We start from the raw sequence: 18,151 nt of genomic DNA, 5'->3' as shown, positions 1-18,151 counted from the left end.
CTGAACATCCACAGGTTTATTTTTCCATACACCTTTTCTCCATTTTTGTCCATTTTCTCTGACAGAAAATGTGATTTTGATGAGGTAAATTGTGCTGCAAACTGCCATTTACTTTCTTGGGGTTTCTAGCAGAAATAATGAAGGGGGGTGCCACTTACAGATGTACTCTGAGCAGCACAGAAAGTGGTGCTGTAACTGGAATAGAGACATGGCTGTCTTAACCTCCCGGCGAATATCGAGCAGCTGTTGTCAGGGAGATGGGATGGAACTTGAACAGGCGACTGTGCCGTGCTCCCGATAGAAGTGGATGCTCCTGGACAGATGCCAGAACAGTTCTGCCTGATGTATGATTACCACAGTCTGATCTGTGAGGTGTTACAATACACTGCCTGAGGTGTTGATTTTGTATGCAAGAAAACCATCCTGAACTTTAAATAGGTAAAACCACATACGGGACTGATCATTTTCACAGTGCCCTCCAGACTGTAGATTTTCACAAGTGTGACCAGTGGAGCTACAACCTTGCTATTGACGTGAGAGCTTAAGTCAGCAGTGGATATGCCCTTATAGCATTCCAAGACTAGCAATGCAGCAAGAGCACAGATCACAGTGATGGTGACAGCCAATGGTAGGGTCAGGATCATTTGATTCGAGTTGCTGGGATTTCAGGAGTTCGGCTGCAGTGGAGGTAAGTATCCAACAGGGGTAGCCCTTTCTAAAATTCCTTAGATCCTGGAATTCTGGTCTCGCATATTAACAGAATAACAACATCTGGCAACATCAGCTCTAGTGTCCAAATATCACGTGTTTGAGTCCCAGACTGCAGTGTTATACTGGTCATTAACAACCAAATTTGAAAACAACGGAGAGATGTTCTCTCTCTCTCTCTCACTCTCTCTCTCTCTCTCTCTCTCTCTCTCTCAGACACACGCATACTCAACTTTCAATATTCAGACGCCAAAATCGTTTAGATTCTCCAATTCTCCAATGGAAGGACTGCCTGCTCCGGTAGATCAGGATAAAAGATGAGGAAGGCCAACACTCGTTGCGCTACACCACAATCCCAGAGCAACCCATACCTCCCTCTAGCTCTCCACACTTCTGGCAGAGCTCAACAGTTGGATGAAACTGCAGTCTCACTCTCCAAACGTATTACTTCAGCTACCTCATCTCTCAGAAGATTTCAGGGACACAGAAGTAAACCGCAAGATACTATAACTTTATTATGAGGCGATAATTAAAAAATATCCGGGACCCAAGAAATCTCCAAGCTTCATATCCATATCAGGTACGTGCTGGGATGCGCATCTTCGCAACTTTTAAATGTAAAGTGCTCTGACGTCTTCCAAGTTATGACAGAAAGTTTTTAAGTGAAGTCGCAATAATAACATATATACCTAATACGGTTATATATATAATATGTTGAAATTTGGATGTGCGCTAAATATGCAGTATAATCTCCGCATTTTATGTATAATTTTTAAGTGCAACCTGTCAAACAAAAATGATTTATACTCCCTAGGTATTAGGTTTTTCCTATAATCCATGTTTAACACGATACGTGCAGAGTTGCAGTGAGCAAAACGATGCGGTAGGCTACGTGAGCATTGCAAGTGGTTTTCAAATTAGCATGTGGATTTCTATGTTGTCCCTCAAGCATTTCTTTAGATTTATTTTTGATCTTCCATTTCTTCACTGTCTCTCGAGTACATTTAGTAAAGCAGTAAGTTTCGTTTCAGAAGTTTCAAAAGAGTATTATTTTATTTACCTTCATTTAGATTATATCATATCAATACGACTATTCTTTGGACTTCAAACAGACTGTAGTCTAGAGTTAGAGATCCTCTTGATTTCCCTTTTAAGAGCAGTTGTTTTTAACAGTACGTTATTGTAACCAGTCTATATAGATAGCGTCTGTTTTTATAACATGGCTTGTTTTGACCTGCTTTCTACCCCATTAATTTACTCTGCATAGCTGCCTCTGCGATGCTGACATCCACACTCCAGCGGCCTGTTGTGGCTCTGCTTTTGGGATTTTGGTTGCCATCTTTTCTGTGCCAAACAACACCCCCAACCCAGGACAGCAAGATCAAGTTCCGTCTGGCCGGATACCCACGCAAGCACAACGAAGGCCGCATTGAGGTCTTCTACCAGGGCGAGTGGGGCACCATCTGCGATGATGACTTCACCCTGGCCAACGCCGAGGTGCTGTGCCGACAGCTTGGGTTCGTCTCTGCCACCGCCTGGTCACACAGTGCCAAATACGGCGCTGGCACAGGTGAGAGTGGCTCGTTAGAGTGTCAGCTGTGGCGTCTTTATTTACAGGACAGAGTAATGGAGCTTCTTAGGCGGAGTAAAACATGTGCTGACTCACTACGGATCGGTATTGATTTGATTAATCAACATGATTAGTCAACATGATTTAATAATGACTGCTGATTGACTATAAATCTATAAGACCACTTAAGATGTTTATAGGAAACCTTAAAGAATGTTAGGCTGTGGCTGTTTAGATAGGGCTTAAATGTAGTCGTTCATTTCACCTTTGTCTCGCGCTGACCCAGCTGTGTGATTGTGTGGTTTGTCCAGGAAAGATCTGGCTGGACAATGTGATCTGCAGTGGCACTGAGACGAGTGTGGAGAAGTGCCACTCTCGCGGGTGGGGAAACAGCGACTGCGCGCACAATGAGGACGCTGGCATCGTCTGCAAGGACGAGAGGATTCCTGGATTCGTGGACTCCAACATCATCGAGGTAAAACACAGTCACGCGTTTGAGCAATAAAGACCAACCAGAGAAGAAATGTTCAGACAACCAGGTTGATAGTTGAGTGGTTTTGAAAGAGTGCGCTATGGAATGACAGATTAAAAATGACAGATTGTCAGCAGTTAAACATCAGTGCTGAGTGCTGATGCTGCAATAGAAAATAAAACAGAGCCACACTACTCACTACGCACTACTACCACTACTACTAACATTTGTATTGGAAAGATATTTAATTGGCCATTAAACCACCAGTGTCATCGTCACAGTGCCTACTATACGGCGTATATATGTGTTACAGTAGAGTGACAGCACTGGTATTGTTTGGCAGCGTCTGTGCCATGTCTATCTCAGAGTGAAACTGTCTGCACTCGCAGCTGGCTGAGTGAGTGGGGATGAAGAGCAGGCTAGGTGCTGTGAAGAACACTCTCTGCTCGGGGCCAAGAACATCCGCGACTCCAGCAGTAAATTAATCTCTCAAGGGCCGCGCTGGAATCTCATGATTGAGGCAGAGGAGTGGCATAGCGAGACAGGGAGGGAGGAGGTCCGTGTGTGTGGGGAGGGGGGGTGGGGTGGTGTTGGAGGGGTCTAGAGTGAAGGGGGTGGGAAGGGAAGGGTGGGGGGGGGGGGGGGGGTTTGATGGATGCAGTCCAGACTGCAGAGAGGCGAACAGATGACTGGGAAACCATATGTTCCCCACGCAGGCATGCAGTGTAGCTGAAGTGCAGTCCAGTCTAGTTTAGTTTAGTTGGTCCTGTGGGAGATGAGAGAACACGGAGCTCTCTCTCTCTCTCTCTCCGTCACGTGAGTGGAAGGAGGAGCCCAGGGTTATTTACATACCTTTGTCCTTTAGCAATCCACAGGGAGCTTCTCATGTAGAGCGCTTTTAAACTTTGATTGGTTTCAGCATCCTAAGATTTGTCCCGGGCCAAGGACAGAATTTGATGAAGAGTTCGCTCGAGGTTGCAACTCATTTGGTCCAGACATCGTACAGGCTGTTCTAACAGGTCACTTTCTTGGTACAATCTGTGCTGTTCTCCCATCCAACATCACCGACTAACTCTGAGGAGAGTTCCATATAAAATTCAACAAGTATTTGGTTGCTGTCCTGAATTTAATATGACACTTCTGAACAGAGATATTAGACCGACTGACAGACAGAGAAAGACAAAAAATACACATGTTTGTACTTGTCATGATTCAGAACACAGGCCAGGAAAGTGTAACAGATGCTATTAGTGATTTATTCAGCAGTTCCAGTCACAAAACTTGGCTGGTTGATTAGGACATAGTTTTATCACCTGGTTGATCCACATTTGTACTCAGACCATCCTGATTTCAGGCAACATGCATTTGGATGTTCAAATTTAGTACATTTGTACATTTCTAAGCATCCTGATTTACTTTATCCTTTACTCCATTGAGTTGTTTTTAAAAAAGCACCAGGCCAGTCGAGGCGGTGTGTTACCCCAACATCACACCTGCACCGTCTGCTCGTGGCCCCGGTGTGATTTACAGTCACTGACTCTACTTTCTGTTGCCTGGATCAAAGCTGACCCAACACAGCCAGTGCAATGCCATGTAACGTTTCAGATGCAGGTGGATGAGAACCGTCTGGAAAAGGTCAGACTTCGGCCGCTGTCGTCTGGAGCTGCTGCCAGGCTGCCCGTCAGTGAGGGGTTGGTGGAGGTCAAGCAGAAGGAAGGCTGGGCGCAGATCTGCAGCGTGGGCTGGACGCTGAAGAACGCCCGTGTGGTCTGTGGCATGATGGGATTCCCCTCAGAGAGAGCTGTGGCCAGGGCCCTCCACAGGTGCGTGCCGTGAGCTGGGCTCAACTGGAGGTTTCTTCCCGTCAAAAATTAGGTTTTCTTTCCCTTCCACTGCGGCTTATGTTCTTACCATAGGGGTACAGGTGTTGGGTTGTCCATAGGAAAATATTCCTTATGTAAGGGATAATGGCCACCTAGGCCTCCTGCTGTAGGCAGAGGCAGAGATAGTTATTGCGAAGGTAACGCATGTACTCTGTTTTCCTGCGTATACCCCAGTTGCCACACATGTGTTTAGGCATCCATGTGTACCCTACATAATAAACATTTGGTTCAGTTTAAAAAGAAGCCAACCTGTTTAAAGAAAGTAGTTCCGGCCTACTACATACTAATCACAGACTACAGGATAACGCTGGATAGTTTGCTTGGTTACAGTGTTTCCAATGTTGCTAGGCCAAAATCCTTTAGCCTGCTAGCTGTTTCTGACGATATGATTGCTAGCTTGCTAGTTCTCCAGACAATATGTTTATTTAACCACAGAATTCATCGCGTTTACACCACTTGGCAAAATGAGAGAGTGTGTTTATTTGGTTAATTCATTAACTTGCCTGACTACACCCTTACTATAGGAGCCTCGTTATGGGCTGCTTGAAAAAAAACAGTGATTAAACTTTTATACCTGATCTGCTCCATAGGTGTCCGGTTATACAGAATATCGGGACACCTGCCAGCCAATTAAAAAAAAGTATTTCCCTGGGGTAAAATATTGAACGAAACTGAATTGAAAAGTAATACATCTAAAGTAATGCATAAATCTGCATCAGTTAGTCAAGATTGCAGTGAACTCCACGCCATGCACTGAGATATGAGCAGTGTGGCAAAGCACAGGCCAACATCTGCCTCTTGTTCAATTTGGTTTGGGTTTCAAATGACCTCTGAAAACATTGATCTTTTTATGACATTCCAAAGGCGTTTTTTTTAAGACTTTGAAGTCTCATACTGACATTCCCTGAGTTTAAGAAGTGTTTGATTCATTTCAGAAATGAACTATTTACCACTGTCATGCCATCTGCTACAGCTGCCACTTTTGTCTAAATCTAAATAGGCCTACTGAAGATCTACAGAACATAAGGAAGGTCAGAGCTTTACACTGGCAGATGCAGGCTATCCAGATGGTTTTGCTCAACAGCTCACTCATTCTGAACTACAATAGTGATTACCAAAGGAGAAGAAGTGGTGGTTAATTTACACAAATGTGTGACCTTAAAAAAGTGAATAAAATGGGTTTCTGATAGAAAGCCAAAGCATTTCCCCCTCCCAGACCACAAAACAAGAGACAGACTGAGGCTTGCACGGCAAGGGAGCATTGTTTACTCGCATGCTGTTGGAAAGTACAGCACGTTATTTTTATTTGTTTTGTTTGGCTTGAAGACTCCTGGGCTCCCCTGAGCTTCTTTCTGCGTGTGTCTGTGAACTGGATTAAACACGAACTATACATTTCTCCAGGCTGGACAGGCCTCTTTTGTACAACCAAATATATTATTACACAGCATTTGACAACTTCATCAGAAATACTTGTGGTTCTAGGTTTTAAATGTAGTGTTCAGTGTTATTTTTTTCTTGAAAAGGAAACGTTCCCGTATGAACTGGGATCGATATGCAGACACTACCACAAGAATGGAAAATGGTGGTCAGGCAAACTCAGGCGTGAATCATATTACATATCAGGATGCTGAGAGGGCGGACGAGTTCACCGTCTGGACCTGCCAGGAGTGAGTTTTACGCAACCAGTCGCTCCGTTATGAAACCTGGCATCGTGTGCAATCAGGGAAACAGGAATCCAATGCATAATCTGGCCTTTCATTATCAGACAGTGAGCTTGATGCTAAATGATCTTAGCATTTTTTTTAGATAAAAACTGATTGGCAATGGCAATATTTGTCTTCTGCATCGAAAAGCTTCGACGTACGGTAGTCAAATGGAACCGACAATTATACGGTGTCTGGCTCTAGATTGTTTCCACATGCAAGTGAGAATTGAATGCCAGGATATATATGACTGCTGCAGTTTCAGTGAAATACGGCGTCTTCCATCAGGAGCACACATGAGGATCCAAGTTTGCAATGTAAACACACTGCCTCTCTAAGTGAGTGATGTCATTGTCTTTGCCCATAGAGCATAGAGCATGACACCACGTGGTTTGGAAGCGACAGTACCAGCCCAGAGTAATGTATTGTGGAGTACCTCACATGTCATCTGTTTGATTTAATGTACTTTACCTCACGTGTCATCTGTTTGATTTAATGTACTTTATCCCCCCCCCCCCCTCTCTGCATCCCCACAGAAATTTGAACATTGTGTGTCTGGGTGGTTATCCACTTCTAACACGAGACATAGTTTTGAGACCTAGCTTTGAGATTCGCACCAGATGGTGAAATGCAAGCAGTCTACAGTCTACTGTGTGGCAAACCGACAGACGCAGCTTATGTGGAGGGAGAGATAGAGATATAGAAAGTTAGAGAGAGAGAGATGGAATGGTGAAGAGAGAGAGAGGGAATGAGTGATGAAGAGAGAGACAGTGGGGAAGAGAGAGTGTGATGGAGAGAGCGAGGGAATGAGTGATTGGGAGAGAGAGGCAATGAGAGAGATAATGGGAAAAGGAGAATGATTTAGGAATAAGTGAGGAATAGAGAGATAGAGGAGAGTATGTGGAGAGAGAAAGATGCAGGAGAGAGGAGGATACAGACACCCAGAGAGAAGAGAGAGAGATGTAGATGATGGACTTCTCTGGATCTGGCTCTCCGTCTGTGTTGATCCCAGAAACACAGTGACTCATTGGCTAAAGATTTCCCCCAGAGGCGCGAGTAGGATGCCGTCTGAGAGGCGCAGATAGAGTTTCAGAAACGTGGCGGCTGCCTGCCTGTGAGCCTAGATATCATTACAGGGAAATTAAGAGTCGTTTTATTTTCACTCCTGCGGCGAACAAGTATGTCGTAACATTTAGCCTGCCAACTCAACCAATCTCCTCCATCACGTTTGTCCATCTTTGACTTTTATTGAAAGATAGAATTTGAACGACTGTAAATTAATCCATTGGCCTTTAACGTGCTGCTCAGCCCTTTTAAAACTGTACACTGAATCCTGAAACAGAACGAATTCCTCTTAAGCTGGGGGGATATTCAGCAGGATGCTGGTTGAAACGTGTTTCGCGTCAAATCAGCTCCTGATTCTGATCCTCAGTCCTGAGACGCTGTTTATGACGTCTGTGTCAAAAGGGCACGCAAGTGTGAAAGGAAAGGCAGTGATCTGTCAAGTCTCTGTGAAAAGTCTGACTCCTTGGGTTTGGACAACCATACAGGGCCATACAGTACGGCAAAACTGTAATACAGTCTGCACGAACAGAGGCAGAGAGAAGTTTGTGATTGAGTGTTATGTTTCAGCTGAAGTGGCTGATTTCGTAAGGTATCTGTTTCTAATTGCACAACAGCTGGTTCGTGAATAAGATACACCAAAATACCAGTTCACCTAAAAAATGACATTAATCTAAGGAGTGATTTTTCTTATGGGTTGGTATGGCGGGGGTTCCAGTTGACATGGAGACCTTTGTGTGTTAACAATGGTATGGTATTGTGTGGGGGGCGGGGGGGGGGGATCTTGAAGACCAGTCAAACACGCAGCAGTGAGCAGAGGTTCCATCTTTATTCCCAGTCGTGGGCGGCATTCTCGACTGGGGAATCGCCCTCAGAGCAGGCCCAAGCCCTAACCCTAACCCTTTATAGACACTCGGTTGCATTCTGTCAGCTACACAGAACCCACATGAGTCATACACACAGCCTAGCATACATTTTCTAAGCAGAAACCATATATTCTATGGAAGGTTTTGACTTAAGTTGCACTTCACAAAACAATGACCCACATGTATTGTCTCTGTCATTGTCTTTCTCTATATCCCGTGGTGTCAATTATTTGTGTTAGCAACCATTTCTGCAGATGTATTAGGTAAGGTATGTCACATGGCTGCACATGTCTGCCTCACGGAAAATCCCCATAGCCCTGATATGTTCCTCATGTTACTTATTAGAGAGAGGAACTATGCACCAAAATGTATATTGCATTTATAGGAACTCCGGGAAGGAAGTGCATATCTTTCCAAACTAACACACAGGAACTGTGCACCAAAATGTGTATTGCATACAGTAAAAAGGAAGGAAAAAGTATCTCAACTAAACACATCATTTGTAAACCCCAAACATTATCCCACAGTGTGCCGATGGTCTGTCCTCTTTTGTAGTCATATGGGAGGAGGGGTGCAGGGATGTTCAAGTTCAAGTTGGGCACTGAGCGGGTATGAACATTTATCACCATTCCCGTGGTCTCTGCATCGCCCTCCTGCTCAGTGCAACTTCTCAGCACTCTGCTGGAATGCAAACATGAGCTGAGATCTGCCCCTGCCGCTGCTGCTTGCCCCCAGACGCTCCAGACACTGCAGGCACATCAGCGCATGTCAGATTTGATACTGCAGACAGACAGGGAATAAATCAGTCTCCTCGCTCCAGCACTGCCCTGGATGTCATTTGTTAGACTTTATTCATAATATTCTGTAGGGCTCGTAGAGTCAGAGGGGGAAGTGTGCATCAGATGAGGTTATTAAACAAGGCTGTCCTCTAGCTGGGTGTGTTATATTCACATTTATACTGCCATGCCTGGATGTTTTTAGAGTTTTTCCCTTTTCCCTTTTCCTCGCTTCTCTAGCGGTCACGGTCCGTACCGGATCCACTCGGTCTCCTGCACCGGTAAGGAAGTTCACCTGTCCGCCTGCAACATGGAGTTCAGCAAGCCCAACGCCAGCTACCCCTGTGCTGGAGGAGGGCCTGCCATCGTCAGCTGCACCCCTGGACCACAGTTCACACCGGGCAGGAACCCCAAGAGGAGGCACAAGCTAGGACTGCTGGTAACCCCAGGGTCTACTAGATCTGGGTTTTGTGGAACTGAATTGTATTGACACACATGCACACGCACACACACACACACACACACACACACACACACACACACACACACACACACACACACACACACACACACACACACACACACACACACACACAGACCAGCTGGTTTCAGAGCGTAGGGTCATATCATAAAGCAGTGAGGTGCTACTGGAGCAGGTGAGATTAAAGGGTGTGTTCACAGGCCCAGCTGTTACAGGGCACTGCAGAGACACACACACACACACACACACACACACACACACACACACACACACACACACACACACACAGGGCAATGCAGAGACACCATCAACCCCACAGCTGCTGCAGGTTCATTCAAAATATCAGGAGCACATTTCACTTTTTCAGCGGTACGCCTAGGCTCGTGACCGTTTATGCATACAAATCAGGAAAGGTAATCAGGAATCTTTCTCATTTCCCCTGAGCTTAGTGTTTACACCTAGCCGTTGTTCCACTGCATCCCACACACAGGAATGGCCCAATCCAACAAACTAGCTTTAACTTTCTATTACCTCATCAGATGAGTTTGTGGACCATATAGCCATATAGCCTATCGAAATAATGTCACACAGGGTTAACTCTTCATGCCAGCAAGAATGTTATTGATGTTATTAATGAAAGGGTTGGTCCAGGTTGTTCTTTCTTCTAATGACTTCAGTCCCGTCCAGAAACCACCACCCTCCAAAACAAAACTGTGAATGGCCTGAGTGTGACCCTGAAGGCTGCGTGCCTGTGTACCTGCCTCAGGTGAATGGCCTGAGTGTGACCCTGACGGCTGTGTGCTTGTGTACCTGCCTCAGCCAGGTAAGGTGCGTCTGCGTGGCGGTGCCAGTACCGGAGAGGGCCGCGTGGAGGTGCTGAAGGGCACGGCGTGGGGCACGGTGTGTGACGACCGCTGGAACCTGCAGTCTGCCAGCGTGGTGTGCCGGGAGTTGGGCTTCGGCAGTGCCAAAGAGGCCTTTACAGGGGCACGCATGGGCCAGGGTGAGGGGCCCACATCATAACCTTTAACCTCTAACCCACCATTTTGATTTATTATTCCCTTACACTGCAAACAGAGCATTTTATATTAATGCTGCTTTAAAAGAACTAGATGAAATTCAGCAGTTTTACAATATGTTTGACTGCAAGTGCCTCATCTATAAAAATATAAACAATAAAAATATTAGCAATATATATAGTGTGTAATACTTCTCTGTTATCTGTAATATAGTATTTTGGTTGAATGGATGAGTGTATCGTCTTGTTACTTGTCCCTCAGGAATGGGCCCTATTTACATGAATGAGGTGCTGTGCGCTGGGGAGGAGCGGACGCTCTGGGACTGCCCCCATAAGACCATCACCTCTGAAGACTGTCAGCACGTGGAGGACGCCTCCGTCAGGTGCAACGTCCCCTACATGGCGTTCGAGAAAACGGTCAGAAAGCCTCCACTCTCACAGCATGCACAGTTGACCTGTTCTGCCTAGCAAACCCAGTACGAATAGGTAAGGGTTAGCCGACAACAGACGCATGTGGACGCATTATGTCAATGTGAATAGCTGAGAGACGGTCTCTGTTTTATTGTCAAACTGGCTAATGTATGCTTGCTAATGTCTGTTTGTCGTGCATATGCAAAGACATGCATATTGTCACTCAACAGCAATCGCTTCCTTTACAATTTGCACAATCTGTCAGCCTCAGCCTATGCTAAACATAGCAGCTACCTCTACCACTGCAAACTCACCAGACATACAGTGCAATTAGTGCGTTAAATTTAAAACATGTGGCAGCTGACCCATGTTTAAAGTGCAGACGGCTACTTCTCTCTCTCTCCCTCCCTCTCTCTCTCTCACCCTCTCTCTCTCTCTCTTTCTTTCTCTCTCTCTCTCTCCCCCTCCTTCCCTCTCCCTTTCTCTGCTGCTTCCCGTCTTGCTCCCCCCCCCCCCGCCGTCCTCTCATCTGGCTCAGATCCGTCTCAGCGGAGGGCGCACCCGTGTGGAGGGGCGCGTGGAGGTCCAGACCCGCAATGGCACCAAGACCTGGGGTCTGATCTGTGGGGACGGCTGGACGGTGCGGGAGGCCATGGTGGTCTGCAGACAGCTGGGTCTGACCTACGCCAGCAGTGGCCTACGAGTAAGAGCGCCCAGAGCCTGAGAAAGGAGGAGAGGAGAAGAGAGTGATGAGAAAGGAGGAGAGGAGAAGAGAGTGATGAGAAAGGCTGAGAGGAGAAGAGAGTGATGCCACGGAGGCAGCTGCTTCCTTCACGGCTGTAATCCCATAATCCCACGCTTCCTAATCTCAACCGCTCTCAGAACTCACCTCGCACAAAAATTGGCTTTTTACTCTGAAGCGAAGGATGAGGCGTCTCTTAGAATATCCGCCCATCAAAGCGGAGTTTCCCACACGCTTGCACAAGCCTCACCAAAGATTCTCCACGCCTTACACGGAGCTTACATACGCATTCACAACCACCCTGCTTTCAACCATGGAAGCCCTTTTCAGACAGATCCAGGCATATGCATAAACATGCTTTTGCACAGAATGCATAATTACAGATCAAATTCTGTAGCTCAACAAATAATAGGCCATGCTATTTGTCATAGCCTTGCAAGAGCCTGTCATGCTGCCTTCAATATTTGGGTTTGAGACTAAAGCAGTGGGGTTTATGATTGGGTTCATACCCACAACATAAATTGTAACTCGATGGAATACTGTCATGTGTGAAAGGCAACAGGTATAGATAGATATGTCTCAAAGCTATAGACAGAGTTTAGAGGAAGCATTTAGAGGAAGCGTTTAGGTTCTCAGAGAGAGGTGCGTGGACTGCTCCACACATAGAGGTGTTCAGAGAGAGGTGCGTGGACTGCACCACACATAGAGGTCTGTAGGTAGGTGGACTGCTCCACACGTAGAGGTTATCAGAGAGAGGTGAGTGGACTGCTCCACACGTAGGCTGCATGCTGACCCCAGCAGGGTCCCCTCCACAGATCCGAATCGTTGGGGGCAGGACGAGCTACGAGGGTCGGGTGGAGTTGCAGGTGGGGTCCAGGTGGGGAACGCTGTGCAGTGAAAGATGGACCACCAGAGAGGCCATGGTGGCCTGTCGGCAGCTAGGACTCGGCCACTCTCTGCATGCCATCACAGTGAGTACTGACTCGAGTACTGACTCGAGTACTGACGCCGAAGCCAGGCGGCGTGGTCTGACGCGGTTAGGATGCCTCCAGTCCCATGATGCTCGTGGCCCTGGAGGGTTTGTAGCGGGAAGTTAGTTTTGTTCTGGTCGTCTGCAGCGGGTAAACTTAAACAGTAGACACATCTTAATAGCAGCTAAACTGTAGAAAACCACTGAAAAATCATCATGGAGTGGTTGGAGATAGTATGAATTGATAAAATGCCATTCCTCAAGTCACATTACAACAAAACCATCTTCTTAGAACAAGTTTGTACGACGGTGTAGAGAGAAAGGTCTACTTTTTAAATCATCTTAACAATATTGTAACGTTGGCACATTTCATTTGGGAGCTAAGACCCTTTTGCCTTTCTCTCTTTCTCTCTATCTCTCTGTCTGTCTGTCCTGTCTGTGTTTGTGGATGGTGTTGCCAAGGAAACGTGGTACTGGGACAGCAGTAACGTGACAGAGATGGTGCTGAGCGGGGTGAAGTGTGTGGGGGACGAGATGACCCTGGCTGACTGCCGCCACGACCGCTCGGTCAGCTGCCGCAGAGCAGGGGCCCAGTTCTCTGCAGGGGTCATCTGCACAGACAGTGAGTTTCAGGAGACACCCGAGGACCAGACTTAAGCAATGCCCGTGTCCTGATACATTTTTTTTCTATGTGACCTTATTGTAGTGTTTTTCACAGGGCAGAGTAAAAGATATGTTGACATTCTATACGGTTGTGACAGCTCACTAAATCACCAGATCGGTAGCTGTGTGCACAATGCACTATCTCTGGATCCAAAGACATTATAGGTGGCTGGCAGCCATCCCAAAAATAGATTAGTCTGACAAACTATGGACCATCGATCTAAAGTTACTTTCAAAAATATGAAGTTGAAGTGGTGAAGTACTTCTCTCAGAGAGTTAAGTTCTTTACCTGACACAAGTGTGTAGAACATTTGCAGAAAATAAATACACTTGATCCATCTTATATCAGGAGACTGTAAAAACAACAATATGGAATATAATATAATTAGAAATAACCACCTTTGAATTATACGTTTAAGAGTATGAGTATGCTATCAAATGGACTGTGCACATACCCTGCAGAACATCAGTTTCTCTGCCATTTCCTATTTGTTTGTTGGTCTGTTTGTTTAGTGGGTTGACAGAGTCACTCCCCCTTCTCACCCTGCTGGTGGTTGTAAGATGGGTATAGCAGGCAGTTAGAAGAGGGAATGTGAAGAATGATCTGTATTGTCCCAGAACACCCTTGAATCCCTAAACTTGAACCGGAATACATTGATTCTGAGTAAACCGTAAGACATAGACTGTGTGCTTTCGGATCCATCTGTTAGGAAGCACATCGCTTGCGGTTGTTGGTTTGTTTGTTAAGTGGTCTGCATAGTTGACACGCAGTCAAGTTGCACTGACTGCGCCCTGTTCTCTCTACGGAGACTGACTGCGACCAATCTCCTCCTCCCGTTTCTCCAGCGGCCTCCGACCTGGTCCTGAGCGCTCCGCTGGTGGAGCAGTCGGCGTACATCGAGGACCGTCCGCTCCACCTGCTCTACTGTGCAGCGGAGGAAAACTGCCTCTCCAAGTCGGCCGCCAAAGCCAACTGGCCCTACGGCCAGCGCCGGCTCCTGCGCTTTTCCTCACAGATCCACAACATCGGCCGTGCGGACTTCCGACCAAAACTCGGCCGCCACTCCTGGGTCTGGCACGAGTGCCATAGGTAAACATTGGACTCTTTTTGGCCTTCGGTCTTTGGCATGGCTGCTTTAACCTGGTCTCATCCCACTGAGCATGTGTCACTGTGAGGCTGCAAATGTCATTATTAAAAGCTGGAGTAGCATGGCAAGCTGAAGGCCGCTAAAGGTTCCAGTCAGGGTTCTGACAGCTATATTTTCATCTTTCAGTTGAGCATGATACACTGTGAAGCTTCACTATTAGAACAGCTTCTGTTTGTGATTTGACAGTACAACTAGCATGGCAAGCTAAAGGCCGCAAAGGTTACAGTCAGGGTTCTGTGATAGACAGTTATTTTCATCTTTCAGTTGAGCATGTTACACTGTGAAGCTTCACTATTAGAACAGCTTCTGTTTGTGATTTGACAGTACAACTAGCATGGCAAGCTAAAGGCTGCTGAGGCTCCTGTCAGGATCTGTGATACAACAAGCGTCTCTCCTCAGAAGTCTGCTATAGTCATTTAGAGTCCAACATGGCGTGATGCCACCCCGCAGTAGACAGACAGCTCTTACACGCAACTGGCGGCCACTCCTGGCTCAGATGACTACATGTGCTGGTAGTGCATGCTTCTGGGTGGAAGATTGTAGATCTGTGCTTGTGGTCGCTTATCTTTGTTTGTTGTCCTTCCATGCGAGACTTTTCTTTCCCACGCTCTACCTACAGGTCTGCATGGATTTACTGGCTTCCAACTTAGTATTGTATATATTATATTTAATATGTCTGTTGGGTTATAAATGGACAGTCACGATAATGTCACAATACTGGGGAGGGGGAAAAAATTGTGTTTTTGTGACACAGACAGTTAATCTTTATGGAATGCAATGCACAACATCTTTTAGTTGCACTCATCCTTGTGGTAGGTTTTCTCCATCATGGAGTATTTAAAGGTCAGGTTCACAGACCACAGACTTTAGTTTCCATAGAATAAAGGCAGCAAGAGATACATTACTCTATAATCACAAAAACACATGGTATAGCCTAACCTATGCGAAAGGAATTAGGGTCCTTTAATCTTTTTTCCTGAGGTATTTTTATGCAATAAGTGGATTTTCGAAATTCCAGCTTGCATCTTCCCAGTAAACCCATTTTGGTCGTCACAATGGCTCACACTCTCTCGGTGCTCATTGTTTAACCCATGTGTAAGCACTGGTATTGATGGGATGCACTTGGTTTTAGTATCCTGCCAAAAGAGAGACCGATGATTACACCATGGCGTCAGTTCTGAATTTAGCTCTGAAGGGTTGTCCTTGCCCAGCAATGGATAAAGATACGAGAAGGTGATAATTAGGTGGTCTAGCCCCATGGCGACTGTTAACCACACACTGATGGCTTGTGTGGCTTTGTGATACTGAGCAGGACAAAATCTGCTCTTCATCTGTCATCTCTGGATATTTTGACCATGTGTCTGTGTGTACACTTAACCTTTTAGGCATTATCATAGCATGGATGTGTTTACGAATTATGACCTGCTTGACCTGAATGGCACTAAGGTGGCTGACGGACACAAGGCAAGTTTCTGTCTGGAGGACACAGAGTGCCAAGAGGGTAATGGCGCCGACTGCACACTTTCAGCTGCTTGCTTGTCCCAAATGTTTCACTTTGATGGGGCTGTGAATTCTGTACACTTCAGTTAGATCAAGTTGTTTGTTGAGACCAAAGCTGCGAGAGAAGACACTCATCGTAACCCTATCCTTGTATCCGCAGGAATCTGAAATGAATCTGTATGAAACTATATGCTCCACAAATCAGCATTGTAGCATCAGCTCTGTGAAATAATGCAGTGATCTCTAGTGAGGAAACAGTATTGGATGAATTAGCTGTTTGGCCAGCCATCTTTATTTCCGTCTGCCTGATTTACTTGCTTTCAAAGACGTGGAATTAATGACATATTCTTTCCTCAAAAGGAGGTCAGATGGTGACATGTCCACCTGTTCTCATGTGTCTTAGGTGTGTCAAAGCGCTATGAATGTGCTAACTTTGGTGAACAGGGCATCACAGTTGGCTGTTGGGATGTATATCGCCATGACATCGACTGTCAGTGGATTGATGTCACTGATGTCAAACCTGGCAACTACATATTGCAGGTAAATAGGACAGCTAAGCCACCTGAAGTAAATGTGCCAAATTAAACTGATACTACAAGGATGAACAACAAATCATTTATTGGTTCTTGCAATATTTGGTTCACAAATACATTTAATTAAAATATTAGGAATATGATATTAAATATGAAATACCTTTAATTAAAATATGAAATTAAAGTGTCTGTAATTACACATAGCGATCCACCACTTTAAATGCTCTTCCAATGGATTCTATATACATGTGGACTATATTATCAGGAACAGACAACAAAGACTAGGTCTCATGCCAGAATTCATTTATAGGCGTCATACTGCCCTCTACTGGACATAAGACTAAGCATTTCTGGGGATTCTTGTGATTAGCGAGTCATGTGCTATGAAAGCTGCAATTCCTTCTGACTGACGCAGTTTTGCTGGACACTGCACTGCACTTTGGGAGAGTTCAATGAATGCACTTAACACAATGGGTAGAGCAGCCACGTATTGCATGTCTTAACCGGCTTTTCTTCAGTAATTCAGACAAATCAGTATGTGATTCATACACGATTCTGTTTCTTTACAACCAAGGTAATCATAAATCCCAACTTTGATGTAGCGGAGAGTGACTTCACTAACAATGTTGTGAGGTGCAACTGCAAATATGACGGCAATCGTGTTTGGCTGCACAAATGCCACTTCGGTAAGTTTGTTGGCCTTCTACCTTGAGGTTTTTCGGTAACGATAATTGGTGAATAGATTGTAATACAGTGTTTTCTCTGTTCGTTGCAGGTGGTTCATTAAGTGACGAGGAAGAGAGGTTGTTTGAACACTATCCTGGACAGCATAACAATAAAATAACTTGACACCTCAAAGACAAACCTCAGGATGTTCCTTTTCCTGAAGCCGTAATGTGTAGTACATTAATTTATTTCTATATTGTACTATACCAAGTCTACTCATGTTCCTATGTGTAATACGTTATTCAGAGACAACTTTGCCATGTTGCTTAATGTAGTATGCTGTTTTTGTATTCAATTTTCACCCTTTGATTTACGCCTTGGAGTTTTCTCTAATTTCAAAGAACAAGCCTAAAGATGTATTTTAAATCTTATCAAGTTCACCTGATTGTGATATATATTGTAAATGTGTGTTGCGCCTTCATACCAAATCTTTAAACTAAACTACAATAATATGTGCTATGTACATTGGATGTACAGACTCTTGTTCTCCTGGTTCATTATTGGCTTACTAAATACAATATGCTTTTGTTGACTTAAAACTATAACAAGACTAACCGTGTGAATCCTTGCAGTTTCACACTGATGTATCAAAAATAATCATTTCCTTAATAAAGTTTGGCCTTTTTAATAAGCATATTGTCAAAAATAATCAGTGATGGACAACCTACACACACAACCCCAAAACGGTTTAGAATTCAAAGGCATGGTAACCCAGCTACATTCCCAAAGATAGTGCCAAGTCTATCAGATATTATACTTACTCAAATGACTGACTAATGTTTGTTAACCCAGACTAGAGCAGCATTTGTGTGCAAAGGTGCCACTGTCCATATCATTTGTACACTTGAATCTTTCTAGTAAGATTGACAGGCTTGTACGTCAGAAGACAACTTAGTTTCCTTATGTGACACTTACCCGC

General features: G+C 45.2%; 1 protein-coding gene across 3 annotated transcripts; it reads left to right on the top strand.

Annotated features, from left to right (window-relative positions):
* The first annotated feature begins 870 nt into the window (after positions 1 to 870).
* loxl3a (lysyl oxidase-like 3a) lies at positions 871 to 17,864 on the top strand. Of its 3 annotated transcripts, XM_031568831.2 has the most exons (15): positions 871 to 1,288; positions 1,976 to 2,278; positions 2,590 to 2,753; positions 4,356 to 4,573; positions 9,281 to 9,479; positions 10,341 to 10,524; positions 10,802 to 10,956; positions 11,489 to 11,653; positions 12,508 to 12,663; positions 13,125 to 13,284; positions 14,172 to 14,415; positions 15,859 to 15,974; positions 16,377 to 16,513; positions 17,081 to 17,192; positions 17,282 to 17,864. In XM_031568831.2, exons 2-15 carry the CDS (start codon positions 1,987 to 1,989, stop codon positions 17,353 to 17,355), a joined length of 2,376 nt encoding a protein of 791 aa, XP_031424691.1. In that variant the 5' UTR covers positions 871 to 1,288; positions 1,976 to 1,986; the 3' UTR covers positions 17,356 to 17,864. The 3 variants fall into 3 exon arrangements, with proteins under 3 accessions (XP_031424691.1, XP_031424692.1, XP_012675528.2); XM_031568832.2 differs by lacking the exon at positions 11,489 to 11,653; XM_012820074.3 differs by lacking the exon at positions 12,508 to 12,663 and having other exon boundaries at positions 874 to 1,288.
* The last annotated feature ends 287 nt before the right edge of the window (positions 17,865 to 18,151 follow it).

This window comes from Clupea harengus, chromosome 6 (assembly GCF_900700415.2).
Source record: "Clupea harengus chromosome 6, Ch_v2.0.2, whole genome shotgun sequence".
Taxonomy (NCBI): Eukaryota; Metazoa; Chordata; class Actinopteri; order Clupeiformes; family Clupeidae; genus Clupea; species Clupea harengus.
The sequence above is the reverse complement of the archived record's forward strand: the minus strand, read 5'-3'. Positions and strand labels throughout refer to the sequence as shown.

Bases quoted from the DNA above. Each gene is read 5' to 3' on its own strand.
- loxl3a (XM_031568831.2), top strand. From the start codon at position 1,987: ATGCTGACATCCACACTCCAGCGGCCTGTTGTGGCTCTGCTTTTGGGA. The intron at 2,279-2,589 runs GTGAGAGTGGCT...TGGTTTGTCCAG, and splicing joins CAAATACGGCGCTGGCACAG to GAAAGATCTGGCTGGACAAT. The intron at 13,285-14,171 runs GTGAGTTTCAGG...CCGTTTCTCCAG, and splicing joins AGGGGTCATCTGCACAGACA to CGGCCTCCGACCTGGTCCTG.